This window comes from Salvelinus namaycush, chromosome 21, assembly GCF_016432855.1.
Source record: "Salvelinus namaycush isolate Seneca chromosome 21, SaNama_1.0, whole genome shotgun sequence".
NCBI lineage: Eukaryota > Metazoa > Chordata > Actinopteri > Salmoniformes > Salmonidae > Salvelinus > Salvelinus namaycush.
In genome coordinates this window covers 25,910,424-25,927,950 of record NC_052327.1, presented here as the reverse complement: position 1 = coordinate 25,927,950, position 17,527 = coordinate 25,910,424, and the positions used below count along the sequence as shown (strand labels likewise).

Here is a 17,527-nt window from a genome sequence, read left to right as displayed (position 1 = left end):
AAAAGTTATTTAATCCATTTTAGAATAAGGCTGTAACGTAACAAAATGTGGAAAAAGGGAAGGGGTCTGAATACTTTCCGAATGCACAGTATACATTACAGAAGACTGAAATATAACAAAAATGTTTGACATACAAACACCAGATTTTCAGCAAGTGTTTTGAAATAATGTTTTTTAATTATGAAAAATATTAATTACATTTCACCTCATGAACTAGAGGGTGATTTGGTCATTTGACTGCTGTGAAGGGGTTTAAAACCTCTACAGGATCGGTGTCCCCACCACGGGATGGTTAAGCTAACATAGGCTGATGTGATTAGCATGAGGTTGTAAGTAAAATGCAAATTTCCCATGACATAGATATATCTGATATGGGCAGAAAGCTTAAATTCTTGTTAATCTAACTGCACTGTCCAATTTACAGTAGCTGTTACAGTGAAATAATATCATGCTATTGTTTGAGGAGAGTGCACAATTATGAACTTGAAAATGTATTAATAAACCCATTAGGCACATTTGGACAGTCTTGGTACACATTTTTGAACATATATGCAATGGTTCATTGGATCAGTCTAAAATTTTGCGCATACACTGCTGCCATCTAGTGGCCAAAATCTAAATGGTGCCTGGGTTGGAATAATACATTATGGCCTTTCTCTTGCATTTCAAAAACACATTTTTATTTTTTTTATTATCTTTTTCCATATCTAATGTGTTATATTCTCCTACATTAATTTCACATTTCCACAAACTTCAAAGTGTTTCCTTTCAAATGGTATCAGGAATATGCATATTCTTGCTTCAGGTCCTGAGCTGCAGGCAGTTAGATTTGGGTATGTCATTTTAGGTGAAAATTGGGGGAAAAGGGGCGGTTCCTTTAAGAGGTTTTAAGTAATCTACTGTCTTATGTAACCATACCAAACGTAACATATCATACTAATTTCAGTGTCCTGGCTTTACATGAGACCAGGATGACACATGGAATGTTCGGCAAGCAGTGATTCTGAGTAGGGTTGCAAAGGGTCGAACACTTTCCGGTAAATTTCCAGAAATCTTCCATGGGAAGTTAAGCCCTGGAATTTTGCTTAAATTCATAAAGCAATTATAGGTCTTGTGGCATATTTTGGTTAAACTATCCACAATTCAATGGAATTGCAACCCTCTGCATGCACAGTGCATTCTTCCATCACATGTCCAGCTGATTCTCAAGATATTGCACACTATGAGATGCTATTGAGCCCACACTACTACACTGTCTGAGCCAAGGACTACATGCGTTCTAGTAAGTTTTGATTACAATACTGGGTGGGGTGAATATATTTATATGACATAGATGATTTTTTTGTTAACTAGTAAATAGTAGCCTACAGCAAAGTGTGTTTAAATCATTTCTAAATTGTTAACAATTTTTGTAGTTAGTTTTTCCTACCATGTGGGTTTTAGCTTGCTTGAGCCTGCTAACTGAGGAGTGTTAATTCACCTGTTTCCATACATGTTTAATGTTAAAACATGTATCTTACAAAGGAGTTGTTTAATCTAACTGCTTAACTATTTATCTGGAATTGGATTTGTTTTTTTTTGTCATTTCTTTCTAATCTTTACAGGAAAATGCCACGGGCGCTATCTGATGTGTGGAGACATTTCACTGCAGCTAATGTAGAAGGAAAAGCTGTGTACATTTGCAAATACTGTGCCAAATCATATGTGTAGAATGTAACAAAGATGCCGAATCATCTGGCCAAGTGCATAACGTTCCCTCAGCGCTCACAACAAGCAACCTCTGACAAAAGTCCCTATACTTCTATTCGAGGTGAAAATGACGAATCAGACACCTTATCGATAACAACAGCTCATGGTTCTCCTGGAATCAGAAGTTTTTTTGACTCAATGGAGGAACGTAGTCCGAGAAATGCTGATGAATGTCTTGCTCGAGCTGTGTATGCAACTGGTTCACCTCTGATGCTCACAGGCAATGTGTATTGGAAAAGATTTCTGAATGTTCTTCGCCCAGCCTACACCCCTCCAACCAGACATGCTTTATCTACTAATTTGCTGGATGCAGAGTTCAACAGAGTTCAAGTGAAGGTCAAGCAAATCATAGAGAAAGGAGACTGTATTGCAATCATCTCTGATGGGTGGTCAAATGTTCGTGGGCAAGGAATAATTAACTACATCATCTCCACCCCTCAAACAGTATTCTACAGGAGCACAGACACAAGGACAACAGACACACCAGTCTCTACATTGCAGATGAGCTGAAGGCAGTCATCAATGACCTTGGACCACAGAAGGTATTTGCACCGGTGACAGACAATGCTGTGAACATGAAGGCTGCTTGGTCTAAAGTGGAGGAGTCCTACCCTCACATCACACCAATGCACAATGCATTGCATCTGCTCCTCAAGGATGTCATTGCACTGAAAAAAATGGATACACTCTACAAGAGAGCCAAGGAAATGGTTAGGTATGTGAAGGGTCATCAAGTTATAACAGCAATCTACCTCACCAAACAAAGTGAGAAGAATAAGAGCACCACATTGAAGCTACCCAGCAACACCCGTTGAGGTGGTGTTGTCATCATGTTTGACAGTCTCCTGGAGGGGAAGGAGTCTCCAAGAAATGGCCATATCATAGTCTGCCGATATGGCCAGCCCCATCAAGAGGATCCTCCTGGATGATGTATTTTGGGAGACAGTGGTAAGCAGCCTGAAACTCCTGAAACTTATAGCAGTAGCCATTGCACAGATTGAGGGAGACAATGCCATCCTGTCTGATGTTCAGACTCTGCTTGATGTAATAGAAGAAATCCGTACTGCCCTGCCCACTTCACTGTTGCTCCAAGCAGAGGAAATTGCAGTTCTGAAAAGTGTGAAGACTTCTGCCTGAAGCCCATACACGCCGCAGCGTACATGTTGGACCCCAAGTATGCTGGCAAAAGCATCCTGTCTGGTGCAGAGATCAACAAGGCCTATGTTGTCATCACTACCATGTCTCGCCACTTTGGCCTGGATGAGTGCAAGGTTCTTGGCAGTCTGGCGACGTACAATTCCAAGCAAGGGCTTTGGGATGGAGATGCAATATGGCAGTCGTGCCAACATATCTCATCAGCCACCTGGTGGAAGGGACTTTGTGGATCTGAGGCTCTTTTCCCTGTTGCCTCCATCATCCTCCAAATCCCACCAACATCAGCCGCCTCAGAGCGCAACTGGCCCTTGTTTGGGAACACACACACCAAAGCACGCAACAGGCTGACCAGTACAAGGGTTGGAAAAGTGGTGGCTATCAGGGAAAATTTGAGGATTTTTGAGCCTGACAACGAGCCGTCCTCAACAAGGTTGGAAAGAGACAGTGAAGATGAGGCCTCACACTCTGATGTTCAAGAGGTGTACATTGAGGAGGTCCAGGGAGAAGACATGGAAGCCTGAGAGGAAGACAACCAAAGCTTTAGTTTCTAGACTATCATTTTACAGATGTATGTAGAAAATGTTTTTGGGAGATGCGATGAATCATTGGGTATCATTCAATATTCCCTTTTGTTGTTCAGTGAAATCATCCCATGTGAAGAGTCAACTCATTTAATTGAAGTTCAATTCGTAACTAAATTGTTAATTTTTTTATTTTATTTCTATTGGAGGTATTTAATCATTTGCAATTATGTCTACTTATGATGAGGTAAAACGTTTATGTTTCTGTCTCTTTATGATATGGCAAATATATCCAATGCAAAAAACATCTACATTTAAATGGTATTAATATTAATTTGCATATATTTCCCATATATTCCCACGGAAAGTTTCCACCTCCTGAATATTCCCCAACATGTGCAAACCTAATTCTGAGTGATGATGTTTTACCCTGGTGCACCATTTGCAACCCCCTGACTACTTTTTGCTTTTGCATGGCGACTTCAGATTTTCTGTGAACACACTGAAAAGTAACTTGACACTGTGTTGATTAGGCAGCACAAATTTGGTTTATAAAAATGACAAGACAGCAGGAGAAAGAATTCATGCCGATGCTGGAATTTATTCTAAACATGCTTGAAACAGCAATTCTGTTATTCGTGTCTCGTAAGTTGATGCTAGCACAACTGAAGTTATGTTTACATGTGCGCTTAGGGTTCAACCATTTACTATATGCAGTTCATAACTAGCTTACTGTTTTTTAAGAAAACAATTTGTTTTCTCGGCTATGGTTTGTGTGGTCTTGGTTGCTCTTCGAGGAAATTTAGCGTAGCTAATTGCAGTATCCTGTCTGAAATCAGGATACCTTATCTTACCATAACTTGGTCTGTGCAATGCAAATTAATGTGAAGTAGGGTGGCTGTTAACCAAAGTTCTGTGATTTTAAACTTAATGTAACTAACTATTTATATTTTGTGTAAGAAAGTATGCTATTTGGTGGTGCATGAACTGTCCATACACGTTAGCCAACGTAAGATTGTAATGCTAACTAAGGTTACCTATCATAGCAGCCAATGATGTTCGCTAGTTTATTTGTGCATATTTGTTTGTGCTCCGATTACACGAGATCAGCAGTTTACACACGATGACTTAAACCTTATTTGGCGAAATATAGTTAGTTAGCTTCCCTTGCTTGTTGGTTAGCTTCCTAGTCAACGTTAACTCTCATCTGACTGGTATAACGTTACGTTATTTAGATACCTAGCTAATCAAAACAAAACCACATTCATTGGCTAGCTACCTTTTATTTGGCTGTTCGTTAGCTAGCTAGCTAGCTTTCAGCTGACTGGTGTTAGCTAGCTACAGAGGCTAGCTGCTGAACTTTGTACAAGCAAGCTAACATTAGCTAGATAGCTAAAGTTACATAGCTAATCTAAATATCTGTTTACATTTATTGATTAACCTCAGCTTGAATATCACCATATAGCTAGCTATATACAGTAACCTAGGTTTGTTCGCATACACTTCTTTACTGGCAGCATGGTGTAAGCAGCTGTGTTGTTGCCGAGCAACCAACCTGGTGTTAGAATTCTGAGATTCGGCTGAAAAAAGATGTGCATTGTCAGAGATGCTACAAAAAGGTAGCACGTCGTTGTTTCTTAACGACGGAAATGTGCACGTGAGAGCGATAAATTATACATTTAATAAAAACTGTTGCACCTCCACATTTTGTCAGTCCAGCATTTTTTTATGTCCAATGCTCACTTTATGGATGCTATAGTTTTAATCCGACATCTAGAATTTGAGCTAGGTAAACGCAAGTAATACTCTTAAAAATCAATTGCTATCAACCCTGTTAAGAAATCCGCTATGTGGTTCTCGGCAGCGGCTGGATGGCTCATGAGAGGCGGGGAGTGTGTTGTGTACCTCCAATCGAGTTGATTTGATCATTTTCATTGAGATTTTTGTGATATTGGTTTAGATATGATGGATGGAAGATTTGAATTTAACACTTGAGTTTCAATCGATGCCTATAATCCACCCTGCCTGACCTGTAGCTATGGAGCAGCTGTCCATCTGCATGCCTGCTCAGAATACCAGCATCACCTGACATCCAGGGCTTTCAGTGGCGCTCATCTCCCTGCATGCCTGCCTCTCTTCTCCCAGAACAGGATTTTCTCTCTGCTGTCAGAGAGGCCCTGCAGTGGCATTATTCTTTCCTAAAGGTTACTGTTGAACAGATGAATAATTGAACAGCCCCCCCCCCACAACCATCTTTCTCTCCTCTTCTCCATCCTCCTCTGTGTCTCTGACTGATGAGCTATGCAGCCTGGCTGCTGGTCCCTGTTCCTGCGTCACAGGAAAGGAAATGTACGGAGCAGAGCTAAGAAAACACAGTCTAGAGCAGGTTATATATCAGGTTAGAGGGGGGCAGGGAGTCGGGTGCAGAGCAGCACCTGCTCTGTACATAGCAATAGCAGTCCACATCCATTTACCCAGGAGCTCTGCAGATAAGGCGTCCTTCCTTTCACTCCTCGATGCTGATGAATGCACTACTATAGCTTGCCCTTTGCTGCAGTGTATAGGTGTGTGGTTAGGTGAGATTGCATGTGTATTCATATGCGTTTTTAACCTGCTCTTTTCTGAGAACGTTTTTGAAGCCCCACAAATACACAGAAGCACTTGTCCTATGTGCCTGTGGTATGCATTGAGTGTTTCAGAGCAGCCAACCACAGGAGTGTGAAAAGACACCTACACTAAAGCGGTGCATATTCACTGCCCACCTCCCCCCCCCCCCCTATGTTCTGTGGATATTAATAGATATGTGTGCATCATACATATGCCTGTTTCTGTCACACGCACAAACCACATAGGAGATAGTCAGGCCGTGAAATGAGAGTGAGAGTTGACTCTAAATCGGCAAATGGCGGCCCATGGGCCACCCCCTTTTTGTAGGCCTGCGGATTCATTTCGGGGTCTCAACTTAATATTAAAAGTTTGAATAATAGAATTCACAGGGTGCAATTTCAAAATGTGCTTGTGCATCAGGATGTGTTCTATTATGTCAGTCACTGACAGTCACTCAATTAGCCCGTGTCAGCTAAACATTTTTAGATTGGATAGTTAGTTTAGTGGCCAGCTAGTTTAGTGGCCATCTATCTAAACTTTTAGTAAGCAAGGTCGAATTACCGACCGGGTGAGGTCCCATTGATCATCAGATATCATATTGAAAACATTTGTCTCAACCCTATGGCAAAATGTGTGGAATTGCAGGAAATGAAATCTAAAACTTCAATTGTTTTTCTTCACTGTCAAGAGGGGGGCTGCTATATTTTTTTGCTCGAGACAAAATTTTGCTTAGGGCCGCCAAAAGGCAAGGGTTGACTAACTGCATATGGGTATGGATGTGTGTACGCAGACCTGCGAGCCACTGTGGCCCCTCATGAGTTTCCGATTTTCTTTGTGTGGCTCCCACCCACATCAAAGTTGCCCATCCCCTGGTCTAAATTAACTATGTAACCAACTTTCTTCTGAACATCTCTTTGCTTTTGATCATGAATAATGAATGTTGAAGAGATGTAGGCCAGTCTTATGGTGTGTGTAGCTCACAGTGAGAGCTAAGGGATAAAAGTAATCTGTGTAGACAACAAACTACCCAGCACGCTATATTCCTATCTCCTCAACCACTAAAAGGCTGTCACCTCGAGGCTTATCACTTAGTCTAGTTCAAGTGTTCACTCACAGGGAGGTGACCTGCTTTGTGGGGCACATTATGAAATGACAGAGAAATTAATGATGCCAAAATAACAAAGTGATGCGGATTGGGTGAAAAATGTGTGCAGATGACCCAATTTTGTCAGGAGGGCCGAGGGTCTCTCAACTGAGTGGTGACAACAGAGATAGGCAGTATTTCTGTTACGTGTATTTGAAATATGCATTTTTATTACCTATTTTTTACACTGGGCTGAACTACACTCAAATGTATTTTGTAACAAGATACTTTCGAGAGCTGTAGTTTATTTTCAAAATACTTTTCTATAGCATATTTTATAGAGGTTCACCATTTTTCATGGCCCCCTTTCACCTTGCATTGGTATCAGAGGTCTGATGGTACTATGGTGTGATAAGAGCATCTGCCAAATTAACTAAATATAAAAGTGTATGTAAAAATTGACAATTGCAAAGAATGCTGAGTATTATTCTAATGAGCTCTGCCCCGAAACAAGGTTTTGTCAAAATTGACTTTTCTTAGCCGGTTTCGGAGAATTTACACAGCAGGTTAGTAGAATTAGGTTAAACTGTATCCCATCTAGACATGACCCCACATTGTTTTAGTTTTTTTCTATGTTCATTTTCATATATACATTTTACGTTTTGGTCATTTAGCAGACACTCAAATCCAGAGTGACTTACAGTCAGTGCATTCAACTAGAAACAATAACATATCACAGTCATAGCAAGTAAAACGTTCTGTAACTGTTACTGAGAATGTTTATTGCAGTTCGGCCCGCCTACTTGCAAATATATTTTTGTATTTTAAAATACAAAATACATGTATTTTAATTAAATGCATTATAAAATACAAGTATTTTGTCATTTTGAAACATTGATCTCTCTTTTTTTGTCATTGTATTTTGTCATTTTTGCTCATCCCTGGGTGACACTGAAAGTCAGGTGTCAGGTGATACAGCCTAGTTCTGTAAGGCGGGTTGCTTTCCACAGGTACCTTTTGCTAGTCCTCTGATTTAAAGGCCCAATGTAGCTGTTTTTATCTCTATGAGAAAATGTCTTGGTGACAATAAAATACCTTACTGTAATACTTTTCTATTAAAATGGTAAAAAATAACAACAAATTGCTTTTTAGCAATAACAAAAAAATTCTAGAGCTACAATTTTGCTAGGACTGACTGGGAATGGTCTGAGTGAGGGACGTAGAGGGATATGTAACCTGAAAACTAGATGTTATTGGCAGAGGTTTGGAAATCTCTATGTTATTGGTCTATTAACTTATACTGCCTTCTGATATCACCAGGCAAGCAAAAACTCCACTCATGCAAAACCTGCTGATTAGAAGGTCCTGTGTACATTTTATTTTCAACCAGCAACTATCAGGAAATAACATTTTTGATATAGTTTCATGAGATGTTGTACAATATGATGCAAAACATAGGAAAAACAGAATTTTGACTGCACTGGGCCTTTAAAGGTTCACTTGTCTCTTAAACCCAATAAAAGGAGTCAGACATCTGCTCACCTGTGATTACCCAGCCTGCTCTGGGGCTGGGGATGACATACCTGCTGCCACTGGTTGAGGTCTCTGTATTATCTCTTCCCGAAATCATCATAACCCAGCCTGCACCAGTCTCCATGGCTACCCAGCACCCCAGCACTCCTCTGTGTGAGCTAACTCTCTCATTTCTCCAGTCCCACTGCTTTGGGATGATTTGGTCTCCACCAGGGGGGATGCTAATCTAGCATGACATCATTGGAGCAGCCTTGGAGATGTTGGGATGATTAACTCTGTCACTGCCTGTTGAGAGTAGAGGAGGCTTTCAACCATGCAGGCAGAGATGTCACTACCACCACTTACCCTGGTTTTGGCTATGTCTGTCTGTGCTTCAGTATAGGAGATGAGAGAGAAGAGTCTTACTGTATATTCAGCCAATCTAGATAGTGGTGAGATGAAGTAAATATACATTCAATTAAAGACTGTAGTTGGAGAGTTCAGAAATACAGCCTATCCGACACGCTAAATGGCTGCTTTCTCCCAGTTCCTCCCTCTTCTCAGTGTTTTTCTGTCTCTTTGGGAGGGATGTGGTTGCGGAAGCCAGGGTCCTGAGAGAGAGGCAGCAGTGGGCTGAGGGCGGTCCACTAGGCCACACTGGGAGACCACATAGCTGTTCTTGGAGCTCCAGACAGCCCCATGGTAGGGCTATGCCCTGGGCCTGCTCTCCCACGGGGGGTCACACACAGGCTGGGGGGCCAGTGAGGAGGCCTCCCTCCCTCTGATCCAGGGCCAGACAACAACCAGTGGTGGGCGTAAGCCGGGAGGCAGCTGGTAATGGCTTTGGGGAGGAACTTTGGGTGCAGTGGTATCTTTCTAGCTGTCCCTTATGTATAGAGAAGGCTCTATGTGGTGTGCATAGGCCATGCTAGGAGAAGGAAAAGGAGATGGAAATCAAATAACATTTTATTGGTCACATACAACATATTTAGCAGATGTTGTTGCGGATGTAGCGAAATGCATGTGTTCCTAGCTCCAACAGTGCAGTAGTATCTAACAAAACACACAAATCTAAAAGTAAAAGAATGGAATATATAAATGTTACATTGAGCAATGTCGCCGTGGCATTGACTAGAATACAGTATATACAGTTGAAGTCAGAAGTTTACATACACTTAGGTTGGAGTCATTAAAACTAGTTTTTCAACCACTCCACAAATTTCTTGTTAACAAACTATAGTTTTAACAAGTCGGTTAGGACATCTACTTTGTGCATGACACAAGTAATTTTTCCACCAATTGTTTACAGACAGATTATTTCACTTATAATTCACTGTATCACAGTTCCAGTGGGTCAGAAGTTTACATACACTAAGTTGACTGTGCCTTTAAACAGCTCGGAAAATTCCAGAAAATGATGTCATGGCTTTAGAAGCTTCTGTTAGGTTAATTGACATAATTTGAGTCAATTGGAGGTGTACCTGTGGATGTATTTCAAGGCCTACCTTCAAACTCAGTGCCTCTGCTTGACATCATCGGAAAATCAAAAGAAATCAGCCAAGATCTCAGAAAATAAATTGTAGACCTCCACAAGTCTGGTTCATCCTTGGGAGCAATTTTCAAACGCCTGAAGGTACCACGTTCATCTGTACAAGTATACAAGTATAAACACCATGGGACCACGCATCCGTCATACCGCTCAGGAAGGAGACGCGTTCTGTCTCCTAGAGATTAACATACTTTGGTGCGAAAAGTGCAAATCATTCCCAGAACAACAGCAAAGGACCTTGTGAAGATGCTGGAGGAAACAGGTACAAAAGTATCTATATCCACAGTAAAACGAGTCCTATATCGACATAACTTGAAAGGCCGCTCAGCAAGGAAGAAGCCACTGCTCCAAAACCGGCATAAAAAAGCCAGACTACGGTTTGCAACTGCACATGGGGACAAAGATTGTACTTTTTGGAGAAATGTCCTCTGGTCTGATGAAACAAAAATAGAACTGTTTGGCCATAATGACTATCGTTATGTTTGGAGGAAAAGGGGGGAGGCTTGCAAGCCGAATAACCCCATCCCAACCGTGAAGCACGGGGGGTGGCAGCATCATGTTGTGGGGGTGCTTTGCTGCAGGAGGGACTGGTGCACTTCACAAAATGGATGGCATCATGAGGATGGAAAATTATGTGGATATATTGAAGCAACATCTCAAGACATCAGTCAGGAAGTTAAAACATGTTCGCAAATGGGTCTTCCAAATGGACAATGACCTCAAGCATACTTCCAAATTTGTGGCAAAATGGCTTAAGGACAACAAAGTCAAGGTATTGGAGTGGCCATCACAAAGCCCTGACCTCAATCCTATCGAAAATTTGTGGGCAGAACTGGAAAAGCTTGTGCGAGCAAGGAGGCCTACGAACCTGACTCAGTTACACCAGCTCTGTCAGGAGAAATGGGCCAAAATTCACCCAACTTATTGTGGGAAGCTTGTGGAAGGCTACCTGAAATGTTTGATCCAAGTTACACAATTTAAATGCAATGCTACCAAATACTATTTGAGTGTATGTTAACTTCTGACCCACTGGGGATGTGATGAAAGAAAAAAAACTGAAATAAATCGTTCTCTACTATTATTCTGACATTTCACATTCTTAAAATAAAGTGGTGATCCTAACTGACCTAAGACAGGGAATTTTTACTATTAAATGTCAGGAATTGTGAAAAACTGAGTTTAAATGTATTTGGCTAAGGTGTATGTAAACTGCCGACTTCAACTGTACATATGAGATGAGTAAAGCAGTATGTAAACATTATGAAAGTGACTCGTGTTCTTTTATTAAAGTGGCCAGTGATTCCAAGCCTACAGTACCATTCAAAAGTTTTGAACAAGGCTACTCATTCAAGGGTTTTTCTTAATGTTTACTATTTTCTACATTGTCGAATAATAATGAAGATATCAAACTATGAAATAACACATGGAATCATAGTGTAACCAAAAAAGTGTTAAACAAATCAAAATATTTTAGTTTTTAGATTCTTCAAAGTAGCCACCCTTTGCCTGATGACAGCTTTGCACACTCTTGGCATTCTCTCAACCAGCTTCATGAGGAATGGTTTTCCAACAGTCTTGAAGGAGTTCCCACATATGCTGAGCACTTGTTGGCTGCTTTTTCTTCATTCTACGGTCCGACTCATCCCAAACCATCTCAATTGCGTTGAGGTTGGGTGATTGTGGAGGCCAGGTCATCTGATGCAGCACTCCATCACTCTCCTTCTTGGTAAAATAGCCCTTACACAGCCTGGAAGTGTGTTGGGTCATTGTCCTGTTGAAAAACAAATGATAGTCCCACTAAGCCCAAACCAGGTGGTATGGGTATTGCTTCAGCATGCTGTGGTAGCCATGCTGATTAAGTGTGCCTTGAATTCTAAATAAATCACACACAGTGTCACCAGCAAAGCGCCTCCACACCATAACACCTCCTTCATGCTTTATGCAGGGAAATACACATGTGTAGATCATCCGTTCACACACTCCGTGTCTCAAAAAGACACGACGGTTGGAACCAAACATCTCCAATTTGGACTCCAGACCAAAGGACAGATTTCCACCGGTTTAATGTCCATTGCTTGTGTTTCTTGGTCCAAGCAAGTCTCTTCTTCTTATTGGTGTCCTTTAGTAGTGGTTTCTTTGCAGCAATTCAACCATGAAGGTCTTATCCACACAGTTTCCTCTGAACAGGTGATGTTGAGATGTGTCTTGTTACTTGAACTCTGTGAAGCATTTATTTGGACTGCAATTTCTGAGGCTCCTAACTCTAATGAACTTATTCTCTGCAGCAGAGGTAACTCTGGGTCTTCCTTTCCTGTGGCGGTCCTCATGAGACCCAGTTTCATCATAGCACTTCACCACTCTGTCTCTGTGGGTGGACCATTTCGGAGGATCTTACGCCAAGGAACTTAAAACTTTCCAGCTTCTCCACTGCTGTCCCGTTGATGTGGATAGGAGGGTGCTCCCTCTGCTGTTTCCCGAAGTCCACGATCATCTCCTTTGTTTTGTTGACATTGAGTGAGAGGTTGTTATCCTGACACCACACCCCCGAGTGCCCTCACCACCTCCCTATAGTCTCGTCGTTGTTGGTAATCAAGTCTACTACTGTTGTCGTCTGCAAACTTGATGATTGAGTTGGAGGCGTGCATGGTCATGCGGTCATGGGTGAACAGGGAGTACAGGAGGGGGTTGAGCACGCCTCCTTGTGGGGCCCCAGTGTTGAGGGTCAGCGAAGTGGAGATGTTGTTTCCTAGCTTCACCACCTGGGGGGCGGCCCATCAGGAAGTCCAGGACCCAATTGCACAGGGCGGGGCTGAGACCCAGGGCCTCAAGCTTAATGATGAGCTTAGAGGGTACTATGGTGTTGAGTCAATTAATTAGCTGTAGTCAATTAATATAATTCTTACATAGTTATTCCTCTTGTCCAGGTGAGATAGGGCAGTGATGGCGATTGCATCGTCTGTGGACCTATTGGGGCAGTACGCAAATTGAACTGGGTCTAGGGTGACAGGTAAGGTGGAGGTGATATGATCCTTAACTAGTCTCTCAAAGCACTTCATGATGACAGAAGTGAGTGCTAAGGGACGATAGTCATTTAGTTCAGTTACCTTTGCCTTCTTGGGTACAGGAACAATGGTGGCCATCTTGAAGCATGTGGGGACAGCAGACTGGGATAGGGAGAGATTGAATATGTCCGTAAACACTCCAGCCAGCTGGTCTGCGCATGCTTTGAGGACGCGGCTAGGGATGCCGTCTCGGCCGGCAGCCTTGCAAGGGTTAACACGTTTAAATGTCTTACTCACATCGGCCACGGAGAAGGAGAGCCCACAGTCCTTGGTAGCGGGCCATGTCGGTGGCACTGTATTATACTCAAAGCGGGCAAAGAAGGTGTTTAGTTAGTCTGGAAGCAAGACATCAGTGTCCGTGACGTGGCTGGTTTTCTTTTTGTAGTCTGTGATTGTCTGTAGACCCTGCCACATATGTCTCGTGATTGAGCTGTTGAATTGCGACTCCACTTTGTCTCAATACTGACATTTTGCTTGTTTGATTGCTTTGCGCGGGAGTAACTACACTGTTTGTATTCGGTCATACTCCGTCAACTTTCCATGGTTAAATGCGGTGGTTCGCTCTTTCAGTTTTGCGCGAATGCCGCCATCTATCCACGGTTTCTGGTTAGGGTAGGTTTTAATAGTCACAGTGGGTACAACATCTCCTATGCACTTGCTTATTAACTCACTCACCGAATCAGCGTATAAATCAATATTATTCTCTGAGGCCACCCGGAACATGTCCCATTCTGCGTGATTAAAACAATCTTGAAGAGTGGATGCCGATTGGTCAGACCAGCGTTGAATAGTCATTGTCACGATTACATCCTGTTTGAGTTTCTGCCTAAATGAAGGGAGGAGCAAAATGGAGTCGTGGTCAGATTTGCCGAAGGGAAGTTAGAGTAGCAGTGATCCAGAGTTTTCCCAGCGCGAGTACTACAATCAATATGCTGATAGAATTTAGGTAGCCATGTTCTCAAATTTGCTTTGTTAAAATCCCCAGGTACAATCAATGCAGCCTCAGGATATATTGTTTCCAGTTTGCATGAAGTCCAGTGAGTGTGTGTGTGTGTGTGTGTGTGTGTGTGTGTGTGTGTGTGTGTGTGTGTGTGTGTGTGTGTGTGTGTGTGTGTGTGTGTGTGTGTGTGTGTGTGTGTGTGTGTGTGTGTGTGTGTGTCTGTGCGCGCACACGTGGGTGCTTCTTAATATCTCCTGCTAGATGTTTGTTTGATTTAGTAATTCTTTTTTCTGTGTTTGTTTTTAGGTATGTGGAAAGAAAGAATTTTCTGGAGAGAGTTGACCACCGGCAGTTTGAGCAGGAAAAGAAAGTGCGTCTCGGCAACATCATGAAACGATGACAAGGAATAATGTTACAGATACACTTACAATTGTGACACACACAAACTGTACATGCCTGCCCAGTTCCTCCCAAGGTTTCTCAGCCCAATACTTGGCCACTGGACTGTCCATGTCTCTGGATGGCCTACTGACTGTACCTGCTGCCGGCTGCTCCTTGGCCTATCAGACCTCACATACCCAGTTTACACTCAGCACTCTCATTAAACCGCCATCTGTTCCTGGACCTGTGTGTGACCTGAGTCACCTGGACTCAGACCCCTGACTGTCTGCCTCAGTGGCTTCCTCTCTCTTCCCGATTTAGAGGTGTGGTTGCACTGCTAACCTGCTTGCCTCAGCACATGGCTGTGTGGCCGGGTGTTTCTGTACATTTGCCATAATCCAAAAAAAAGGGAAACCATTCCAGGAGTGAGAAGAGGAGAATGAGTAGCACACCTTGAACTCTGAATCAGACTTTATGGCATTGACTTGAAAGAGAGGAAGAATCCACACAGCTCAGATATTTGTGCCATCCCTCCACCTCCTGCAGTGGTTCAGTTTGGTGCGCTGTTCATTGGAAGAGTTCAAGTTGATTGCATTTCACCTCCTTGTTGTGCACAATGTGATTCTCTGGAGTTGTTTCAACTAATCTGAAGATAAAAATGGTCTCACTATTATGTACCTTATTTATACCAACAACAATCAGAGATTCTGACATGATAAAATATCTATGTTTTATCAACAGGTCAGCTTAGCTGCTTGTTAAACCTGAGCTAAGAGGGGAGAGGATTGCTAAACGTTCCTCAAGTGTTTTCTCAACGTAATGACACAGCTCCTATTACAAGGTAATTGTATGGCTGTTCAGTAGTAGGGACTCACTCACTCACACACACACACACACACACACACACACACACACACACACACACACACACACACACACACACACACACACACACACACACACACACACACACAGAGACAGACAGACAGCTGAATTCAGGGACTTTAGTTTTAGTTACTGGTTGTTAAATGAATGTGTCTGAATTCAAGTATGTCTGAGTAATCACAGGTGAATTTGGACTTGTATTGTGTTGTCATCCTGCTGCTGTACTTTGTAACATGGAATAAATCTCGTCATTTAGTTTGAAGTTGTTGTTTTAGTACTGATGGTCTTGTTTTGCTCGTTTGTACCCCTCACCTCCCTAAGGCCTTATATTCCACCCTTCCTCTTCCCCTCTCTCCAGACAACTGTCTACAGACACACACTACCATTTCATCATACCCTTGCCAGTCCTTCCCTGCCCCCCTCTTCCCCAAATGCAACTGTTTCTATCTCCCTCACCCCCCCCCCCCCCCCCCCCCCCCAGGTCCTACACCCCCAACCCACCTCCCTCCTATCCCTCACAGGCCTTGGGCGGGTGCCTGCCATCTTACCCACTCTGCTCTGTCCTAAATAAGGTCAGAAGACTCCAGTCACACACAGTATCTTTCAACCTCATTTCCTCTGTATCCAGGCCCCCTCCACTGCTTCTGTGTTTCCTGCCTGAGTGTTTGGAAGGGAAAGGAGGAGACGCCTGTGCATCCTTCATAGAGGGTAATTGACTTGTTTACGTTACATAGGGATCCACCCTCCATCCCCATGGGTGCAAACTCTACATTTGTTTGTTTCTTCTAATTGTGCTTCATGTTACCAGATGAAACTTACTCTATATTATATATAAACAGTTTTAGATAGAGATCCCGTGTACTGTACTCTCTCTTCAGCAGGGATAATCTCACACACGGAAAGACTGCAGAGACTATTTCAAAAATAATCATATTTTTCTTTCTCTCTGCATTGTTGGGAAAGGATCCGTAAGTAAGCATTTCACTGTTAGTCTACACCTGTTGTTTATGAAGCATGTGACAAATAACATTTGATTTGATTTGAGACGCATATTATTCATAAACACGCTCACATAAACAGTTGCATATTGGATGGAAATTATTATTATTTACTTTTTATCTAACGATACAAAATGAAACATACAACATACAAAACACAACATACAGACGTACACAAACATCAACAATCTCCCTCCTGCCCAGACCCACCTGCTCTCACCCCTATCTCCAGTGCCTGCACTACTCTCCCTCATATGTCCTCAAATTGCACCATTTTGTTCCTCTCCATTGCCCACGCTCTTTCAATATTCAGATAATGAAGCATATGATTTTTTCATGGTCTTAACTATGGATGATTGGTTGATTTCCAGTTTAAGTATACGTTTTTTTCAAGACAATTGACGAGAAGAGTATCCTCCAATCCATCAGGTAACTATCTCACTGCCCCCTCATATGACATGTCTTGAAATATGCAGACAGATGGATTTGAAGTAAAATTACATTTGTAATACTTCTGATAGCCAACTTTCTAACTCCAGAACTTTTGGACTTCATGGCACTCCCAGAAGGAATGGGTTATTGCGTCATTGTTAGTTTTACAAGATGACTCTTGTTGTGCTGTAGAATTTTGTATTTTTATTTAATTTGTAATAAATTCTATACTTTAATCTGTACATTGGATTAAGTGTACATTTTCGTTACCTGTAATTTTGTTAGTTATGTTTCAACATTCCTTCCATCTTGTGCCAACAACAATTATTTTTTAAATTATTGGTTCTTACCTATCATATGAATATCCTTTTCTGACTCAAATAGGTTTCCCTCAAGATTTGCTCTGATGTCCAAAATATTTAAAATCTAAATTTGTGACAGGAAACTTTTAAGTTGCATGTACAGTGCCTTCAGAAAGTATTCATACCACTTGACTTATTCCACATGTTGTTGTGTTACAGCCTGAATGCAAAATGGATTTAATGGATTTTTTTTCTCTCACCCATCTACACACAATACCCCATAATGACAAAGTGAAAACATGTTTTTAGACATTTTTGGAAATGTATTGAAAATTAAATACAGAAATATC

General features: G+C 42.0%; 1 protein-coding gene across 1 annotated transcript in view; it reads left to right on the top strand.

The window, feature by feature from the left end:
* LOC120066245 (craniofacial development protein 1-like) overlaps positions 1 to 15,492 on the top strand; it is a 49,822-nt gene extending 34,330 nt beyond the window's left edge. The window contains exon 7 of the mRNA XM_039017485.1: positions 14,486 to 15,492. Coding sequence (XP_038873413.1) covers positions 14,486 to 14,579 — 94 coding nt within the window. The 3' untranslated portion in view covers positions 14,580 to 15,492. The remainder of the gene's footprint in view (positions 1 to 14,485) is intronic.
* Positions 15,493 to 17,527: the final 2,035 nt, after the last annotated feature.